The sequence below is a fragment of the Mobula hypostoma genome, chromosome 14 (assembly GCF_963921235.1).
Source record: "Mobula hypostoma chromosome 14, sMobHyp1.1, whole genome shotgun sequence".
In the NCBI taxonomy this organism is placed as follows: domain Eukaryota; kingdom Metazoa; phylum Chordata; class Chondrichthyes; order Myliobatiformes; family Myliobatidae; genus Mobula; species Mobula hypostoma.
Window position 1 is genome coordinate 16308963 of NC_086110.1, and position 15557 is coordinate 16324519.

At 42.7% G+C, this 15557-nt stretch overlaps 1 protein-coding gene across 1 annotated transcript in view; it reads right to left on the bottom strand.

Annotated features, from left to right (window-relative positions):
- The window catches only part of LOC134356592 (adhesion G-protein coupled receptor G1-like), a 101112-nt gene that overhangs the window by 22183 nt on the left and 63372 nt on the right, over positions 1-15557 (bottom strand). The window contains exons 12-19 of the mRNA XM_063067552.1: positions 13177-13218; positions 12742-12781; positions 9393-9537; positions 7137-7277; positions 4889-5008; positions 3710-3752; positions 3519-3622; positions 1924-2051 (exon numbers count right to left, since the gene is read on the bottom strand). Of these exons, the coding sequence (XP_062923622.1) occupies positions 1924-2051; positions 3519-3622; positions 3710-3752; positions 4889-5008; positions 7137-7277; positions 9393-9537; positions 12742-12781; positions 13177-13218 (763 nt within the window). The remainder of the gene's footprint in view (positions 1-1923; positions 2052-3518; positions 3623-3709; positions 3753-4888; positions 5009-7136; positions 7278-9392; positions 9538-12741; positions 12782-13176; positions 13219-15557) is intronic.

The window sequence follows — 15557 nt, forward strand, 5'->3', positions numbered from 1 at the left end:
TCGTGACACTTCTCATGCTCTTAAACTTTTCGATGATTTTAAGTTCCCTGGCCCCCACCGCTTTATTTTCACCATGGATGTTCAGTCCCTATATACTTCCACCCCCATCAGGAAGGTCTCAAAGCTCTATGCTTCTTTTTGGATTCCAGACCTAATCAGTTCCCCTCTACCACCACTCTGCTCCGTCTAGCAGAATTAGTCCTTACTCTTAATAATTTCTCCTTTGGCTCCTCCCACTTCCTCCAAACTAAAGGTGTAGCTATGGGCACCCGTATGGATTCTAGCTATGCCTGCCTTTTTATTGGCTTTGTGGAACAATCTATGTTCCGTGCTTATTCTGGTACCTGTCCCCCACTTTTCCTTCGCTACATTGACGACTGCATTGGCGCTGCTTCCTGCACGCATGCAGAGCTCGTTGACTTTATTAACTTTGCCTCCAACTTTCACCCTGCCCTCAAGTTTACCTGGTCCATTTCCGACACCTCCCTCCCCTTTCTAGATCTTTCTGTCTCTGTCTCTGGAGACAGCTTATCCACTGATGTCTACCATAAGCCTACTGACTCTCACAGCTATCTGGACTATTCCTCTTCTCACCCTGTCTCTTGCAAAAACGTCATCCCCTTCTCGCAATTCCTCCGTCTCCGCTGCATCTGCTCTCAGGATGAGGCTTTTCATTCTAGGACGAGGGAGATGTCCTCCTTTTTTAAAGAAAGGGGCTTCCCTTCCTCCACTATCAACTCTGCTCTTAAGCGCATCTCCCCCACTTCACGTACATCTGCTCTCACTCCATCCTCCCGCCACCCCACTAGGAATAGGATTCCCCTGGTCTTCACCTACCACTCCACCAGCCTTCGGGTCCAACATATTATTCTCCGTAACTTCCGCCACCTCCAACGGGATCCCACCACTAATCACATCTTTCCCTCCCTGCCTCTCTCTGCTTTTCGCAGGGATCGCTCCCTGTGCGACTCCCTTGTCCATTCATCCCCCCCATCCCTCCCCACTGATCTCCCTCCTAGCACTTATCCATGTAAGTGGAACAAGTGCTACACATGCCCTTACACTTCCTCCCTTACCACCATTCAGGGCCCCAAACAGTCCTTCCAGGTGAGGCAACACTTCACCTGTGAGTTGGCTGGGGTGATATACTGCGTCCGGTGCTCCCGATGTGGCCTTTTATATATTGGCGAGACCCGACACGGATCGGGAGACCGCTTTGCTGAACATCTATGCTCTGTACGCCAGAGAAAGCAGGATCTCCCAGTGGCCACACATTTTAATTCCACATCCCATTCCCATTCTGACATGTCTATCCACGGCCTCCTCTACTGTAAAGATGAAGCCACACTCAGGTTGGAGGAACAACACCTTATATTCCGTCTGGGTAGCCTCCAACCTGATGGCATGAATATCGACTTCTCTAACTTCCGCTAAAGCCCCGCCTCCCCCTCGTACCCCATGTGTTACTTATTTTTATACACACATTCTTTCTCTCACTCTCCTTTTTCTCCCTCTGTCCCTCTGAGTATACCCCTTGCCCATCCTCTGGGTTCCCCCCCCACCTTGTCTTTCTTCCCGGACCTCCTGTCCCATGATCCTCTTGTATCCCTTTTGCCAATCACCTGTCCAGCTCTTGGCTCCATCCCTCCCCCTCCTGTCTTCTCCTATCATTTTGGATCTCCCCCTCCCCCTCCCACTTTCAAATCTCTTACTAGCTCTTCCTTCAATTAGTCCTGACGAAGGGTCTCAGCCTGAAATGTCGACTGTACCTCTTCCTAGAGATGCTGCCTGGCCTGCTGCGTTCACCAGCAACTTTGATGTGTGTTACGTGAAACACACAAGCTGCTGTCTGGACTGAGGTTACGACAGGGTGCAGTCTGATCAGTGATACTCCCACAGAACTCACTGGATGGGGTCACTCACCTCATCACACAGTAAAGGAATACTGTGATGGCTGAGAAGACAGCAGAGATTGCACAGCCAATCCTTGTGATGTACGTTAATGATATCACATCTTTTTCATCCAACGTGTTGTTGTCCAGGCGTAAATCCTTTGAGAAATAATAGTGATTGTTGAGCAAAAATTAAACTTGTTCTCACTCTGAAACGTTTATTCATAGAGCTGATTTAAATTATCATAAATAAAGTTAGTTGAACATTAACAATACCTAAAATGCATGTAAAATGATTTTCTTTTACTTTTGTGTTTTAATTACCTTTTCAAAAAATATGTTAATGTATTATCCCTGAATATCAGTCGCATTTTAGGGTTCTAAGAACCCTCAGAGCTGGAGGAAATATAAAATGTAGCGGAGAACAGTTGCAGTGGATTCTCTCCCATCCCTCAACACTCAGCAAACTGAACTTGGTGTTGCTGCCCATCAGCACGTCTCCGTAGCTGGGTGCTCAGCAGACTGTTTTGGGGGTGTGCATATGTAACGTTGAAGCAGATTAACAGGATTGGTTAGTTTAGAAACTGCAGCTGCTCTTCCCATTGGTTGGCTACCCAGTGTCGAGTTTCAAATATCCTGGATATAAAATAGCACGTGCAGAGGCTCGCTTTCTCTCCCATGTGTCTAATGCATGCTGCACAAAACCATTGGGAAGGCATGCTCTACACACACTCTTAACTAAGTGTCTGTTTGGTGAATATTTAGTTCTGTAGTTTGTGTAACTTGGAGGAACAAATGTTTGGTCAAATTTTCCACTGTTTGTAAATAAATGATTAATATACCTATTTGCAGCCAATGTTTTCTGTCTCACTCACCAAACCCATGAACCTGCTTCAATATTACAGTTATTATGAAGCATATGAAGGCTACAACTGGGAGGTTACCTTGTCAAACTTAGTGGGATTTCACCTAAAATGGAATCAATCCTCAGTACCAGTATGACTTTATTCTGATCAGGGGTGGGAGATTGGATGTTTGTGTACTGTGTGGAGAGACTCACTCAGGCCAGTATATTTTCACAGCGTGACTTGGTGAAGCAGCTGACCTTGAGGACTTTGAAGGACAAACAGGACTGACTGAAGAAAATGAAGTTTTGAAATGAGGGAAGTGGGCAGCTCAGTGGCGCTGCTAGCTGATTCGCTGTCTCGTGGCTCCAGCGACCCAGGTTTGATCCTGACCTTGGGTACTGTCTGTGTGCAGTTCACATGTTTTCCCTGAGACCACACAGATCTCCACTGGTTCCCCTGGTTTCCTCCCATGTGTCAAAGTCCTGTGTTAGTTGGTAGGTTAGTTGGCCACAGTATATTACCCCAATGTGTAGGTGAGTGGATAGAAACGGGGGAGCTGAGGGGGACATGGGGAGAATATAATGGAATTATTGTAGGATTGGTGTAAATGACTGCTTAGTGGTCAGTGTAGAGATGGTGGGCTGAATGGAATGGCCTGTTCTGTGCTGTATGAATCAAAAATGTTATGATAGATTAAAGGACAGATTGAGATGCCTTCTACAGATGACAGGCATACTGTTATCCCTTATCTCTGGGTGAAAAAAAATGTAAAACCTACCAGCAGCACAGCAAAGAAGGTGAGGTGGTCACACACACAAATGGTTTGATTAGCCTCAACTGTTGTCTTACAGCCCGTGGAATTCCAGGAGTCTGAGATGTTTTCTGTAACATTAATTCAAGGTCTAAAGATTACACTGTAAGTGTGGTTTCCAACACTGACTGAAATATTTGAACTGGTTTTCAGCTTACCGTTTTCATTTTCAAACAAGAATACACATCGATGTGATCCATTCTGAAAGATATGGATTTGTTTAGTTAGTTTGTGTGTTACCAGAAACCTGTTGCAATGACTGTTCAAGATATTGTACCATTGTGGGCACCAGGGTTCTGTACAAAAGAATCCTAGTGCTACTACAGAACTAAACTGCTGATTGATAAGATCGTACAAATGAGCTGTGTATCTTCATTGTACAAAGTCCCACTTATCTGCTGCACTCTTTTTAGTGTTGTGTAAACATCAGCAATAATGTCACTTTCTGATGTTAAAAGACAGAAAACAAATTCAGAAAAATCTCAAGAAATTGAGAGATGCTCTCAAAATATTGATGGTGAATCTCAGAGTTGGAGTTCTATCAGGGGTGGCACAGTAGAGCTGCTGCCCCACAGCTCCAGATACCTGGGTTTGAATCTGGCCCCAGGTACCCTCTGTGTGGAGTTTGCAGGTTCCATCTACAACCATGTGGGATTCCACTAGATGCTCTGGTTTCCCATCACATCCCAGAGATGTGCTGGTTGGCAGGTTAATTGTCCAATATTAATAGCCTTTGTCTGTAGTTGTTTTGTACAATCTGGGAGGAGTTGATAAGAATGTGGGGAGGATAAAAAATATGATAAATGTGGAATATGGTGGTTGATGGTTGGTGCAGACTCGGGACAAAAGTCTTGTTTCCATGACGTACCCTTATGACCCCTATTACACCCAATGTAAACATGGAGAGGAATTAGATGACTTATCCAGTGCTGTTGTATTGTTTTTTACTGCACTGAAGTTTTAGAATTGGAGCCTCAAACTGCACCCTAATTTATATCAATGTAAGTAAGTTAGCTTTAATGCATCAACAGTAATGTGCATGGATGGAAGTAAATTTAACAGCTCAAATGAATGAGAATTAAACTTTTTAGTCGGTATTTTATCAATAGACTGTTACGCATTGTTTAGATAGGATGACTCAACATTTTTTATTTAATATTATCCAGGATGATTAGTGCTTGGACTAAGCTGACAGTTTTGAGTTAAACAACTGAGAAATACTAAACCAAGTGAGTTGTTGTAATGAGTGTCTGGGTAATATAAGGACAAACATTAATTGAATTAAAGACATGTCATTATTCTCAAACTTTTTTCTGAATTACTGACAAAATTCTTACCTTCACTGTGTTACCATGATTAACCTTAATAGTCACACCTTCTGTTAAGTTCTGAATGCTTGTGTTTCCCACAATAATTCCAAACACTTGGTCATTTAATAGTGTGCTATTATTTTCATCCTACAGAGAAATAAACCAAGAGTCCTTTCAGCAAGGTACAGTGTTGAAGAACGTGGCAACGGTAATTTTTCACAATTATCACTATTTTTAGATATTTTTAACTTTGGAGTAACTTTGCTCAAAACCTCTGGCCAACTTTGCACCTCTGCCTGTGGTGGACTATCTCAAATTAGGCTGGGATCTAGATTCACATGGCTCCAGCATTGTTTCAGATTTTACGTCCTCCCAACCAGACCAAGAACCACAAGGTAAGGCCATGGGAGAAATAACCTTGTACTCAATGTTAGTAAGACCAAATAATTTATTGTGAATTTTAGGAAGGGTAAGATGACACCAGTCATCATCGAGGGGTCAGAAGTAGAAAATGTGAGCACTTTCAAGTTCCTGGGTATCAACATCTCTGAAGATCTATCCTAGGCCCAACATATTGATGTATTTACATATAAGGCATGACAATGGCTATAGTACATTAGGAGTCTGAGGAGAGTTAGTATGTCACAAAAGAAGTATCAATTTCTACAGATGTACTGTGGAAAGCATTCTAACTGGTTGCATCACCATCTGGTATGGGGTAGGGCCTGTGCACAGCATTGTGTGCCCATGGGTTTCATTTACTGTGAGTGTCACTTTAAGAGATGCCTGGATGAGGAGGGACTATGATGTCAGTATAACAAGCTGCGACAGACCGCTGAGATTTTCAGTATGTAAGGAGAGAGAGAGAGAGAGAGAGAGAGAGAGAGAGAGAGAGAGAGAGAGAGAGAGAGAGAGAGAGAGAGAGAGAGAGAGAGAGAGGGAGGGAGAGAGAGAGAGAGATAGAGAGAGAGAGAGAGAGAGAGAGAGGAAGAGAGAGAGAGAGAGAGAGAGAGGGGGGGGAGGGGGAGGGAGGGGGAGGGAGAGGGAGAGAGAGGGACTTTGGACTGCAAACTGCCAGTGGGAGTTTGCTGTAAAATGGGAAAAGTCTGATATTTTCCCATGCCCAAAAGATTGGGTTGCTCAACAGAACACGGTGCATTGGATGTGGGACTGTCACTTCGTATAATCCACATGTAGATTTTTGTTGGAATATTCTGTGGAACCACTGTTGTTAACCCTTACCTGGATTCGGGTGTGTTATGTTGTAACCACTTGGAAGAAGGGATATTTTGTGACTGTCACCCTGTGATGTTTTATGTGGATTCCGGAACGTCTCAACGGATATGATCTTCGGCGACTGTTATTTTGTTTTTCCAGCATGGAACCTGTGGAATTTCTTTGTAATCGCCTTCTCTCTACATTTTAACATGGATTTACAGATCTCTCCCCTCACTCACTTGTTCTATGGATTACTGAACCTTTCTACTTTGCCATCTTAAGACTTTAAGAACTGTTCCTAAACTTGACTGTTTGTGAGACACACTTACATTTACACGCATAACACCGTTAACTTCTGTTTATTTCGTTTAATCTTTTATATTTTGAGTAGATACTAATAAAGATAGTGGTTTTAACATTAAAACCTGACTCAGTTAGTGATCTATTGCTGCTGGTACGTAACAACAGGATCAAAATAAGCTGCAGTAAGTTGTAAACTTGGTCAACTCTATCATGGGCAACAGCATCGAGCACTCCTTCAAAAGTCGATGGCTCAAAAAGGGGGTATCCATCTGTAAGGACCTCCATAACCCAGGACATGCCCGCTTCTCATTGCTACTGTCAAGGAGGAGGTACAGGTGCCTGAAGACACACACTCAATGTTTCAGGAACGGCGACTTCCCCTCTATGATCAGAATTCTGAATGAACATTGAATCCAGGAACACTTCTACAGTATTTTGTTCCCCTCTTTCTTTGCACTACTTATTAATTTATTTTGCTATATAGTACTTAATGTAATTTATAGTTTTTATTACTATGTATTCCAGTGTACTGCTGCAACAAAATAGCAAATTACATAACATAGGCCAGTGATATTAAATCTGATTCTGAGATGGTGAGGTCAGGAGATAGAATCATTTAAACTTAGGTCTGACCACTTCAAGCACTTGGCCCTTTTCACCTGAATGGTAGCAATGTAGGCTTACAAAAAGTCTCATTTCATCCCTTGCAAGTGAAAATTTATACAGGCTTCAATAACACCTTTGAACAACTTACCTGAAACAGTTTGCTGTCATTAAATACGGCGAAAATGAGCCTTGAAAGGTCATTCTGTTGCTCTTCAGCTCTCTCAGATAGCTCAGCTGGAAGGATCACCTCGACATCAGCATCCTGATTACCAGTGGTTCGTTCACCCACCTATACAAGTCAAAGGGAAACCATTTCACCATTCACTCTGTGTTCTGTTGATAATAGGTGCAGGTTTAACAACACTTGATCTGATTGTAAAGTAGGAAAGTCTTATAATCGTGGAGTAATACCACATGCAAACAGGAACTTTGTTCCAAACTTATCCAAATGTCTTTTAGATGTTATTGTACCTGCCTCAACCACTTTCTTTGGTGTCTTAGTCCATAAATGTATCACCTTCTGCATGAAAAAAATTTGCCCCTCAGGTCCCTTTTAAATATTTCAATTCTCAACTTAATCCCATGCCCTCTGATTTTTAGTTCCCCTTTCCGGGGACAAAGACTGTGTGTTCACCCTATGAAAACCCATCACGATTTTATGTATCTCCATAAAGTCACTCATCAATCTCCTTCATTCCAAAGGAATAAAGTCCTAGCCTGTCCAGTGTTTCTCTAGGAAGAGGTACAGTCCCGACGAAGTGTCTCGGCCTGAAACATCCTAAAGATGCTGCCTGGCCTGCTGCGTTCACCAGCATTTTCTTTGTGTATGTTGCTTGAATTTCCAGCATCTGCAGATTTCCTCATGTTTGCAATCTCTCCCTGTAGCTTAAGCCCTCCATCACAAAGAAAAACACAGATTTATCTTGATAGAAACATTTAAAATGACACATAAATATCATCTGTTGCTTCTTTTAGGCCAATTTCCTTTCTGTTTTGTTAATCAAGAAACATAGAAAACATAGAATATAGGTGCAGGAGTAGGCCATTCGGCCCTTCGAGCCTGCACCACCATTTATCATGATCATGGCTGATCATCCAACTCAGAACCCTGCACCAGCCTTCTCTCCATACCCTCTGATCCCCCTAGCCACAAGGGCCATATCTAACTCTCTCTTAAATATAGCCAATGAACTGGCGTCAACTGTTTCCTGTGGCAGAGAATTCCACAGATTCACCACTCTCTGTGTGAAGAAGTTTTTCCTAATCTCAGTCCTAAAAGGCTTCGCCTTTATCCTCAAACCGTGACCCCTCGTTCTGGACTTCCCCAACATCAGGAACAATCTTCCTGCATCTAGCCTGTCCAATCCCTTTAGGATTTTATACGTTTCAATCAGATCCCCCCTCAATCTTGTAAATTCCAATGAGTACAAGCCTAGTTCATCCAGTCTTTCTTCATATGAAAGTCCTGCCATCCCAGGAATCAATCTGGTGAACCTTCTTTGTACTCCCTCTATGGCAAGGATGTCTTTCCTCAAATTAGGGGACCAAAACTGCACACAATACTCCAGGTGTGGTCTCACCAAGGCCTTGTACAACTGCAGTAGTACCTCCCTGCTCCTGTACTCGAATCCTCTTGCTATAAATGCCAGCATACCATTCGCCTTTTTCACCGCCTGCTGTACCTGCATGCCCACTTTCAATGACTGGTGTATAATGACACCCAGGTCTCGTTGCACCTCCCCTTTTCCTAATCGGCCACCATTCAGATAATAATCTGTTTTCCTATTTTTGCCACCAAAGTGGATAACTTCACATTTATCCACATTAAATTGCATCTGCCATGAATTTGCCCACTCACCCAACCTATCCAAGTCACCCTGCATCCTCTTAGCAACCTCCTCACAGCTAACACTGCCGCCCAGCTTTGTGTCATCTGCAAACTTGGAGATGCTGCATTTAATTCCCTCATCCAAGTCATTAATATATATTGTAAACAACTGGGGTCCCAGCACTGAGCCTTGCGGAACCCCACTAGTCACTGCCTGCCATTCTGAAAAGGTCCCGTTTATTCCCACTCTTTGCTTCCTGTCTGCTAACCAATTCTCTATCCACATCAATACCTTACCCCCAATACCGTGTGCTTTAAGTTTGCACACTAATCTCCTGTGTGGGACCTTGTCAAAAGCCTTTTGAAAATCCAAATATACCACATCCACTGGTTCTCCCCTATCCACTCTGCTAGTTACATCCTCAAAAAATTCTATGAGATTCGTCAGACATGATTTTCCTTTCACAAATCCATGCTGACTTTGTCCGATGATTTCACAGCTTTCCAAAACACTTAATGAGTCATCTAAAAATTGGTTGTATATGTAGCTGCAGCTTGTGAGTTCCTTGTACTTACCCATGATGAATTAGCGATCAGTCTTATTTCTTGTTTTCTGGGGATTCCCTTTGTTTTGAAAAGTTTATAATCTCTGTGTATTTCCATGGTGTTGTTATTTAATTCTGCACATGAAAATACCACTTTCAAGCAGTTCATTTTGTATCTGTGAAACCAGAAGAAATGAAAATGTATAAACAGTAATGTAACATGTGAATGTACTGTCTCAGGAGAGCAATTTATGTCATCTCAATTCAGTTCTTTTCCTCTTTAAACTCTTTTATTATTCTCTGTGCCTCACCCAAACCTTCATCAGTCATCTTGATGAAAGCATCTACCATCACGTTAATATCAGTACAATCATGTGATTGAAAGGGCAGGTGGGTTCCAGTGATCAGTGCATAATGAACAGAGTAAAGTTTAACAGCACATCCTCATCACTGATGCTGCTACATTCACACACACACACACAAACACGCAGCAGACATACACACAGACATTTGCACCACATTCACTCCTCAAACACATAGCACATAGTTGCAAACCCACAAAAATGTACACACACAGAAACAACAACTTGTATACACATGCACACAGACACACAAATTGCAAATATCATGGGGCTGGAATCAACAGTTGACATGGATCTCAATGTAACATGACCAAATAGCAAAATTGCCAGAAGCCTTCGTCTGGTCATCTAGACAAGGAGCAATCATCCTGAGAAACAAACAAAAATCCTCTCCTCTCTAAAGATGATAGTGTTTACAATCCCACATTGATACTTTGACAGAATCTTTACACAAAAATATAGATCCACGAATGTCTTTTCAGATCAAATGAGTTATTTCCAATGTCAGCAACTGTCTATGAGTAGTCTGTCCTGCCACATATGGCAAAATAAATTAAATCTATACTCTTTGGAGAATGAATGGTGATTTTATTGAAATGTATAAAATCCTTTGAAGACATGATAATGAGATGTTTCCACTAGTGGGAGAAATTCCAACAAGGTGGCATGGATGCGATTCTCTGAAATGCTCTATGTTGGTAGCTGGATCCCTGGGGTACTCGGAGAATGTATAATAGATGCATTATTTTTAGGGAATAAGAAATTTAGCACTGCGGGGAGCTGGTTCAGAGAAGAGCTGAGGCCCAGTGCAGATCAGCTGTAGTCATATTGAATAGTGGGGCAGACCAGAAGGGCTCAATGATGAACTTTGCTTCAGCATTCACCAGGGAAAAGGATCTTGGCAATTATGGGGATTGAGCATATAGACTCTAAAAAAGAGGATGTACTAGCGCTTTTGAAATGCTTTAAATTAGATAAGTTGCTAGGACAGGACAAGATGGGAAGTGAGGGAGGAGATTGCTATGCCTCTGGAAATGATCTTTACATCATTAATAGGGATTGGAGGGTTGCAAATATTCTTCCCTTGTTCAAGAAAGGCAGTAGAGATAACCCAGAAAGTTATAGAACAGTGAGTCTTACTTCAGTGGTGGGCAAGTTGTTGGAGAAGTTCCTGAGAGGCAGGATTTTTGACCATTTGGAGAGACATAATCTGATTAGGAATAGTCAGCATGGCTTTGTCAAGGGCAGGTCATGCCTTACAAGCCTGATTGGATGTAACGGAACACATTGATGAAGGCAAAGCAGTGTATGTAGTGTATATGACTTTCAGTAAGGCATTTGATAAGATATCCCACGCATGGCTCATTCAGAAAGTAAGGAGGCATGGGATCCAAGGAAATCTTCCTTTGTATCCAGAATTAGCTTGCCCACAGAAGGCAACGGATGATTGTAGATGGTTCTTTTTCTGCATGGAGGCCAGTGACCAATGATGTTCCGCAGGAATCTGTTCTGACACCCCTCCTCTTTGTGATTTTTTATAAATGACCCGGATGAAGAAGTAGAAAGGTGGGTAAATTTGCTGCTGACACAAAGATTGGGGGTGTTGTGGTTAGCCTGGAGGGTTGTCAGAGGTTACAGTAGGACATCAATAGGATGCAGAACTGGGCTGAGAATTGGCAGATGGATTTCAACCCAGATAAGTGCTGAGTGTTTCATTTTGGAAGGTCAAATTTGAAGACAGAATATAGTATAAATGGTAAGGCTCTTGGCAGTGTGGAGGATCAGAGAGATCCTGGAGATCGTGTCCATTGGACACTCCAAGCTACCGCACAAGTTGACAGTGTTGTTAAGAAGGCGTATGGAATGTTGGCGTTCATCAACCGTGGGATTGAGTTCAAGAGCTGTGAGGTAATATTACAGCTATATGAGGCCTTGGTCAGACCCCATTTGGAGTACTGTGTTCAGTTCTGGTCACCTCACTACAGGAAGAATGTGAATACTATAGAAAGAGTTCAGAGGAGATTTACAAGGCTGTTGCTTGGATTGGAGAGCATGCCTTATGAGAATAGTTTGAGTGAACTTGGTCTTTTCTCCTTGGGGTGATGGAGGATGAGAGGTGACCTGATAGAGGTGTGTAAGATGATGAGAGGCATTGATCGAGTGGATAATCAGAGGCTTTTTCCCAGGGCTGAAATGCTAACACGAAGGGGCATAGTTTTAAGGTGCTTAGAAGTAGGTACAGAGGAGATGTCAGGGGGTAAGTTTTTCACACAGAGAGTGGTGGGTACATGGAATGCACTGCTAGCAATGGTGGTGGAGGCAGATACAATAGTGTCTTTTAAGAGCCTCTTAGATAGGTACACGGAGATTCGAAAAATAGAGGGCTATGTGGTAGAGTAATTTGAGGCAGTTTCTAGAGTAGGTAACATGGTCAGCACAGCACTGTGGGCCGAAAGGCCTGTAATGTGCTGTAGATTTCCATGTTCTCTGACATAAGTAAGAGGGTTTGTACATTCACTGCCAGAACAATGGTGTTTCTGCCATCCACCAGAGGAGTCCACTCTGCAGTCCGTCCCATCTTCACGGTTCTGTGGGTGAGCAAGCAAGCTGCAGTCACGCCTTCTGCAATCCTCTGCAAACTGAGGCCAGTGTCAAGAGACCATTTGATGATGAGGATAGTTAATTTATCATGTGCTGAATTCCTGTGTATGTGCACTTTCCATTAAGGTTCAGTGAGCTGATATGAGGAAGCTGACTTTCTCCACCCCACCCAGAGCAATGGGAGCATCTGACCAACTCAGGCTGAACCAAGGATCCTTCTTGTAACGTATCACTGGGAGACTCATCATTGGTCATTTGGGTGATGAATAATCTGCACTTCAGACTGTCGTAAACAAGGTACAAAATATATCATACATTATGAGAACACCATTCTGAAATTGTCCTTTTTTCTGATCACCATTCTTCTTTAGCTATAAATATCAGACTTCAGTAGAAAATATTATTTAATTAATATACTTGCTATCCTTCTGTTTCGATTCAATTTCCTTTATGAGCTCTGAAATGAAATAGTAGAAAAAAACTGTTGTAAGTATTTCAGAAATAATTTGTGTTCCCGTTACTTTTAATTCTTCACATTCTCCTTTGTTAACCAATGATTAAACAGGTCATCAGTTCAATAGAAGAAATCAATGTATTATACTTGGCAGTGGGGGCAGGTTTACCCTGAGTGCAATCTGGGCCAAGGCAAGGAATTGGAATTAGTTGGACAAGGAAGCAAGAGTGCCCTCTAGTATTTAATCAGAATTTAATCAGATTCTTAGTGTTTAACTAAGTGAAGAAGCTAATTAAGCTTTCCAGACTATGTTTTGGTATTTGCCATTTATTTGGCTGCAAAGGAAAAGATTCAAAGAGCTGAAAATTTCTCATGATAATAAAAGTTAAATTACTGACCTTCACAATTCTGATTCATACAATTACATTCGCAGCAAGGATCTACAGAGACAAATAGAAAGAGCCACTATCAGGGAGTTGCTGCTGTGCTCTGGCTCCTTGAGAAAGCTGGGGATGTCCAGTTGCTACATAGATTCAGTTCACAAACCAATAGGATTTTAGATCTAACCGGAACAAGGGATTCTGGGGACGATAAAGGAAAACTGGCATTCATCTGGATGGTCAATGATGATCTCAATAACCGGTAGAACATGCTCTAGGAGAGGAGTAGACATCCCCTGTTGTTTACACTCCTTCCCTACATCTTATGTTGCACAGCAAGAGCCAATAGCGCTGAAAATATCCAAAGCCTCCTCTCAGGAAAGGGAGTGTCATGGTTCCTACAGTCCTCCTATATCCAGAATTATAGAGCAGGAGTTTTCAATATTTCACCCTATTGCTGGTAGTGGTATCTTTTTATGTAACTCCATCTGCCATGTTCCTCTCCAGGACACCAAGGATCACCCTCTCAGGCAATTCACAAGGTAGGGCTTTCAAAGCATGGCATATCTATGCCTTTCCCATTCTTGGGCTGAAGTACAAGGATGTTGCCTGGATTGGGGAGCATGCTTTATGAGAATAGATTGAGTGAACTCAGCCTTTTCTCCTTGGAGCGATGGAGGATGAGAGGTGACCTGATAGAGATGTATAAGATAATGAGAGGCATTGATTGTGTGGATAGTCAGAGGCTTTTTCCCAGGGCTCAAATGACTAGCTTGAGAGGACACAGTTTTAAGGTGCTTGGAAGCAGGTACAGAGGAGATGCCAGGGGTAAGTTTTTTTATGCAGAGAGTGGTTAGTACGTGGAATGGGCAGCCAGCGGCGCTAGTGGAGGTGGAAATCATAGGGTCTTTTAAGAGACTCCTGGATGACTATATGGAGCTTAGAAAAATAGAGGACTATGGGTAAAGCCTAGCTAGTTCTAAGGTAGGGTCATGTTTGGCACAGCTTTGTGGGCCGAAGGGCCTGTATTATGCTGTAGGTTTTCTATGTTTCTATGTTTACGATGACACTTCTCATTTCTATTCAACCCTCAGACAGTAAAGGAGCTAGAGGATCGTACTGGCAAGAAAAATTAAGTCAATAACACGAGTGATTTCAGGATATTTTAATCTACGAAGTTCAAAAGGAAGACAATGAAAATTGAAAATCTGAAAATGTTCTATTTCACTGGCTATGAGGCTGTGATGTTTTGATGAACTACTAATAACTTCTCAGATGGTCAACAACTTGAATTTTGCTGATAACCTGTATGTTAAATTGGATCTGCTGGCGAGTCCACATTTTATGACAATCCTTCACAGTCCTTGAGAAGGCAGGCAAGGGACTAGTCTTGACCCAATGGTGTGGTAAAGGAACTGCAACAGTGAGATGAGGTGGCAGGGCATGAGGCTGAGCGATACCATGGTAGGATGGAGGTCCATTTCCATGTCAGTTGAACAGATGTCCTGGGGCTGAACTTGTATCTGGCTCTGGTTAAATGAAACTTTCACTCCTGCAATTTCAGGGTACAGAGCTATACATCTAGGAAGCCACCAACTTTAAGGAATCCTTGGCATTTGGTACATCAAAGGATTGTAGGTGCCCAGTTGCTCCATAGATTCATTGCACAAAATCAAGGGGAGTTCAGATCTCAGCAGAACTGGAGGATATGAGTACTAGATGAACCTGGCATTCAAATCGAACATCAACTATTACCTTGCTGACTGGCAGGAGAGGATCTAAGACAGGTTTAAACTTCTTCTGATCCTAATTCTTATTCAAAACATGAGAAAATCTGCAGTTGCTGGAAATCCAAAGCAACACACAAAATACTGAAGGATCTCAGCCAGTCAGACAGCACCTATGGAAATGAATAAACAGTCGATGTTTCATGCTGAGATTCTTCGTCAGGACTGAGAAGGAAGGGGGGAAGATGCCAGAATAAAAAGGTGGGGGGGAGGGGAAAGAAGCTACCTGGAAGATAGTATATGAAGCCAGGTGAGTGGGAAAGTTCAAGGGCTGGAGAAGAAAGAACCTGGTGGGAGAGCAGAGTGGACCATGGGAGAATTGGAAGGAGGAGGGGACCTAGGGGGAAGTAATAGGCAGGTGAAAGTAGTAAAAGGGGTCAGAGTAGGGAATGGGGAGGGGGAAATTTATCCACCGGAATGAGAAATCAATATTCATGCCATCAGGTTGGAGGGATCCAAGTTTACTCCTCCACTCAGGGCTGGTCTTACCTTGGCACAAGAGGAGGCCATGCACCTCTACGTCGGAAAGAGAATGGGGAATGGGAATTAAAATATTTGGCCATTGGGATGTCCTGCTTGTGGTGGATGACGGGAGGAGCTCGACCAAGCAGT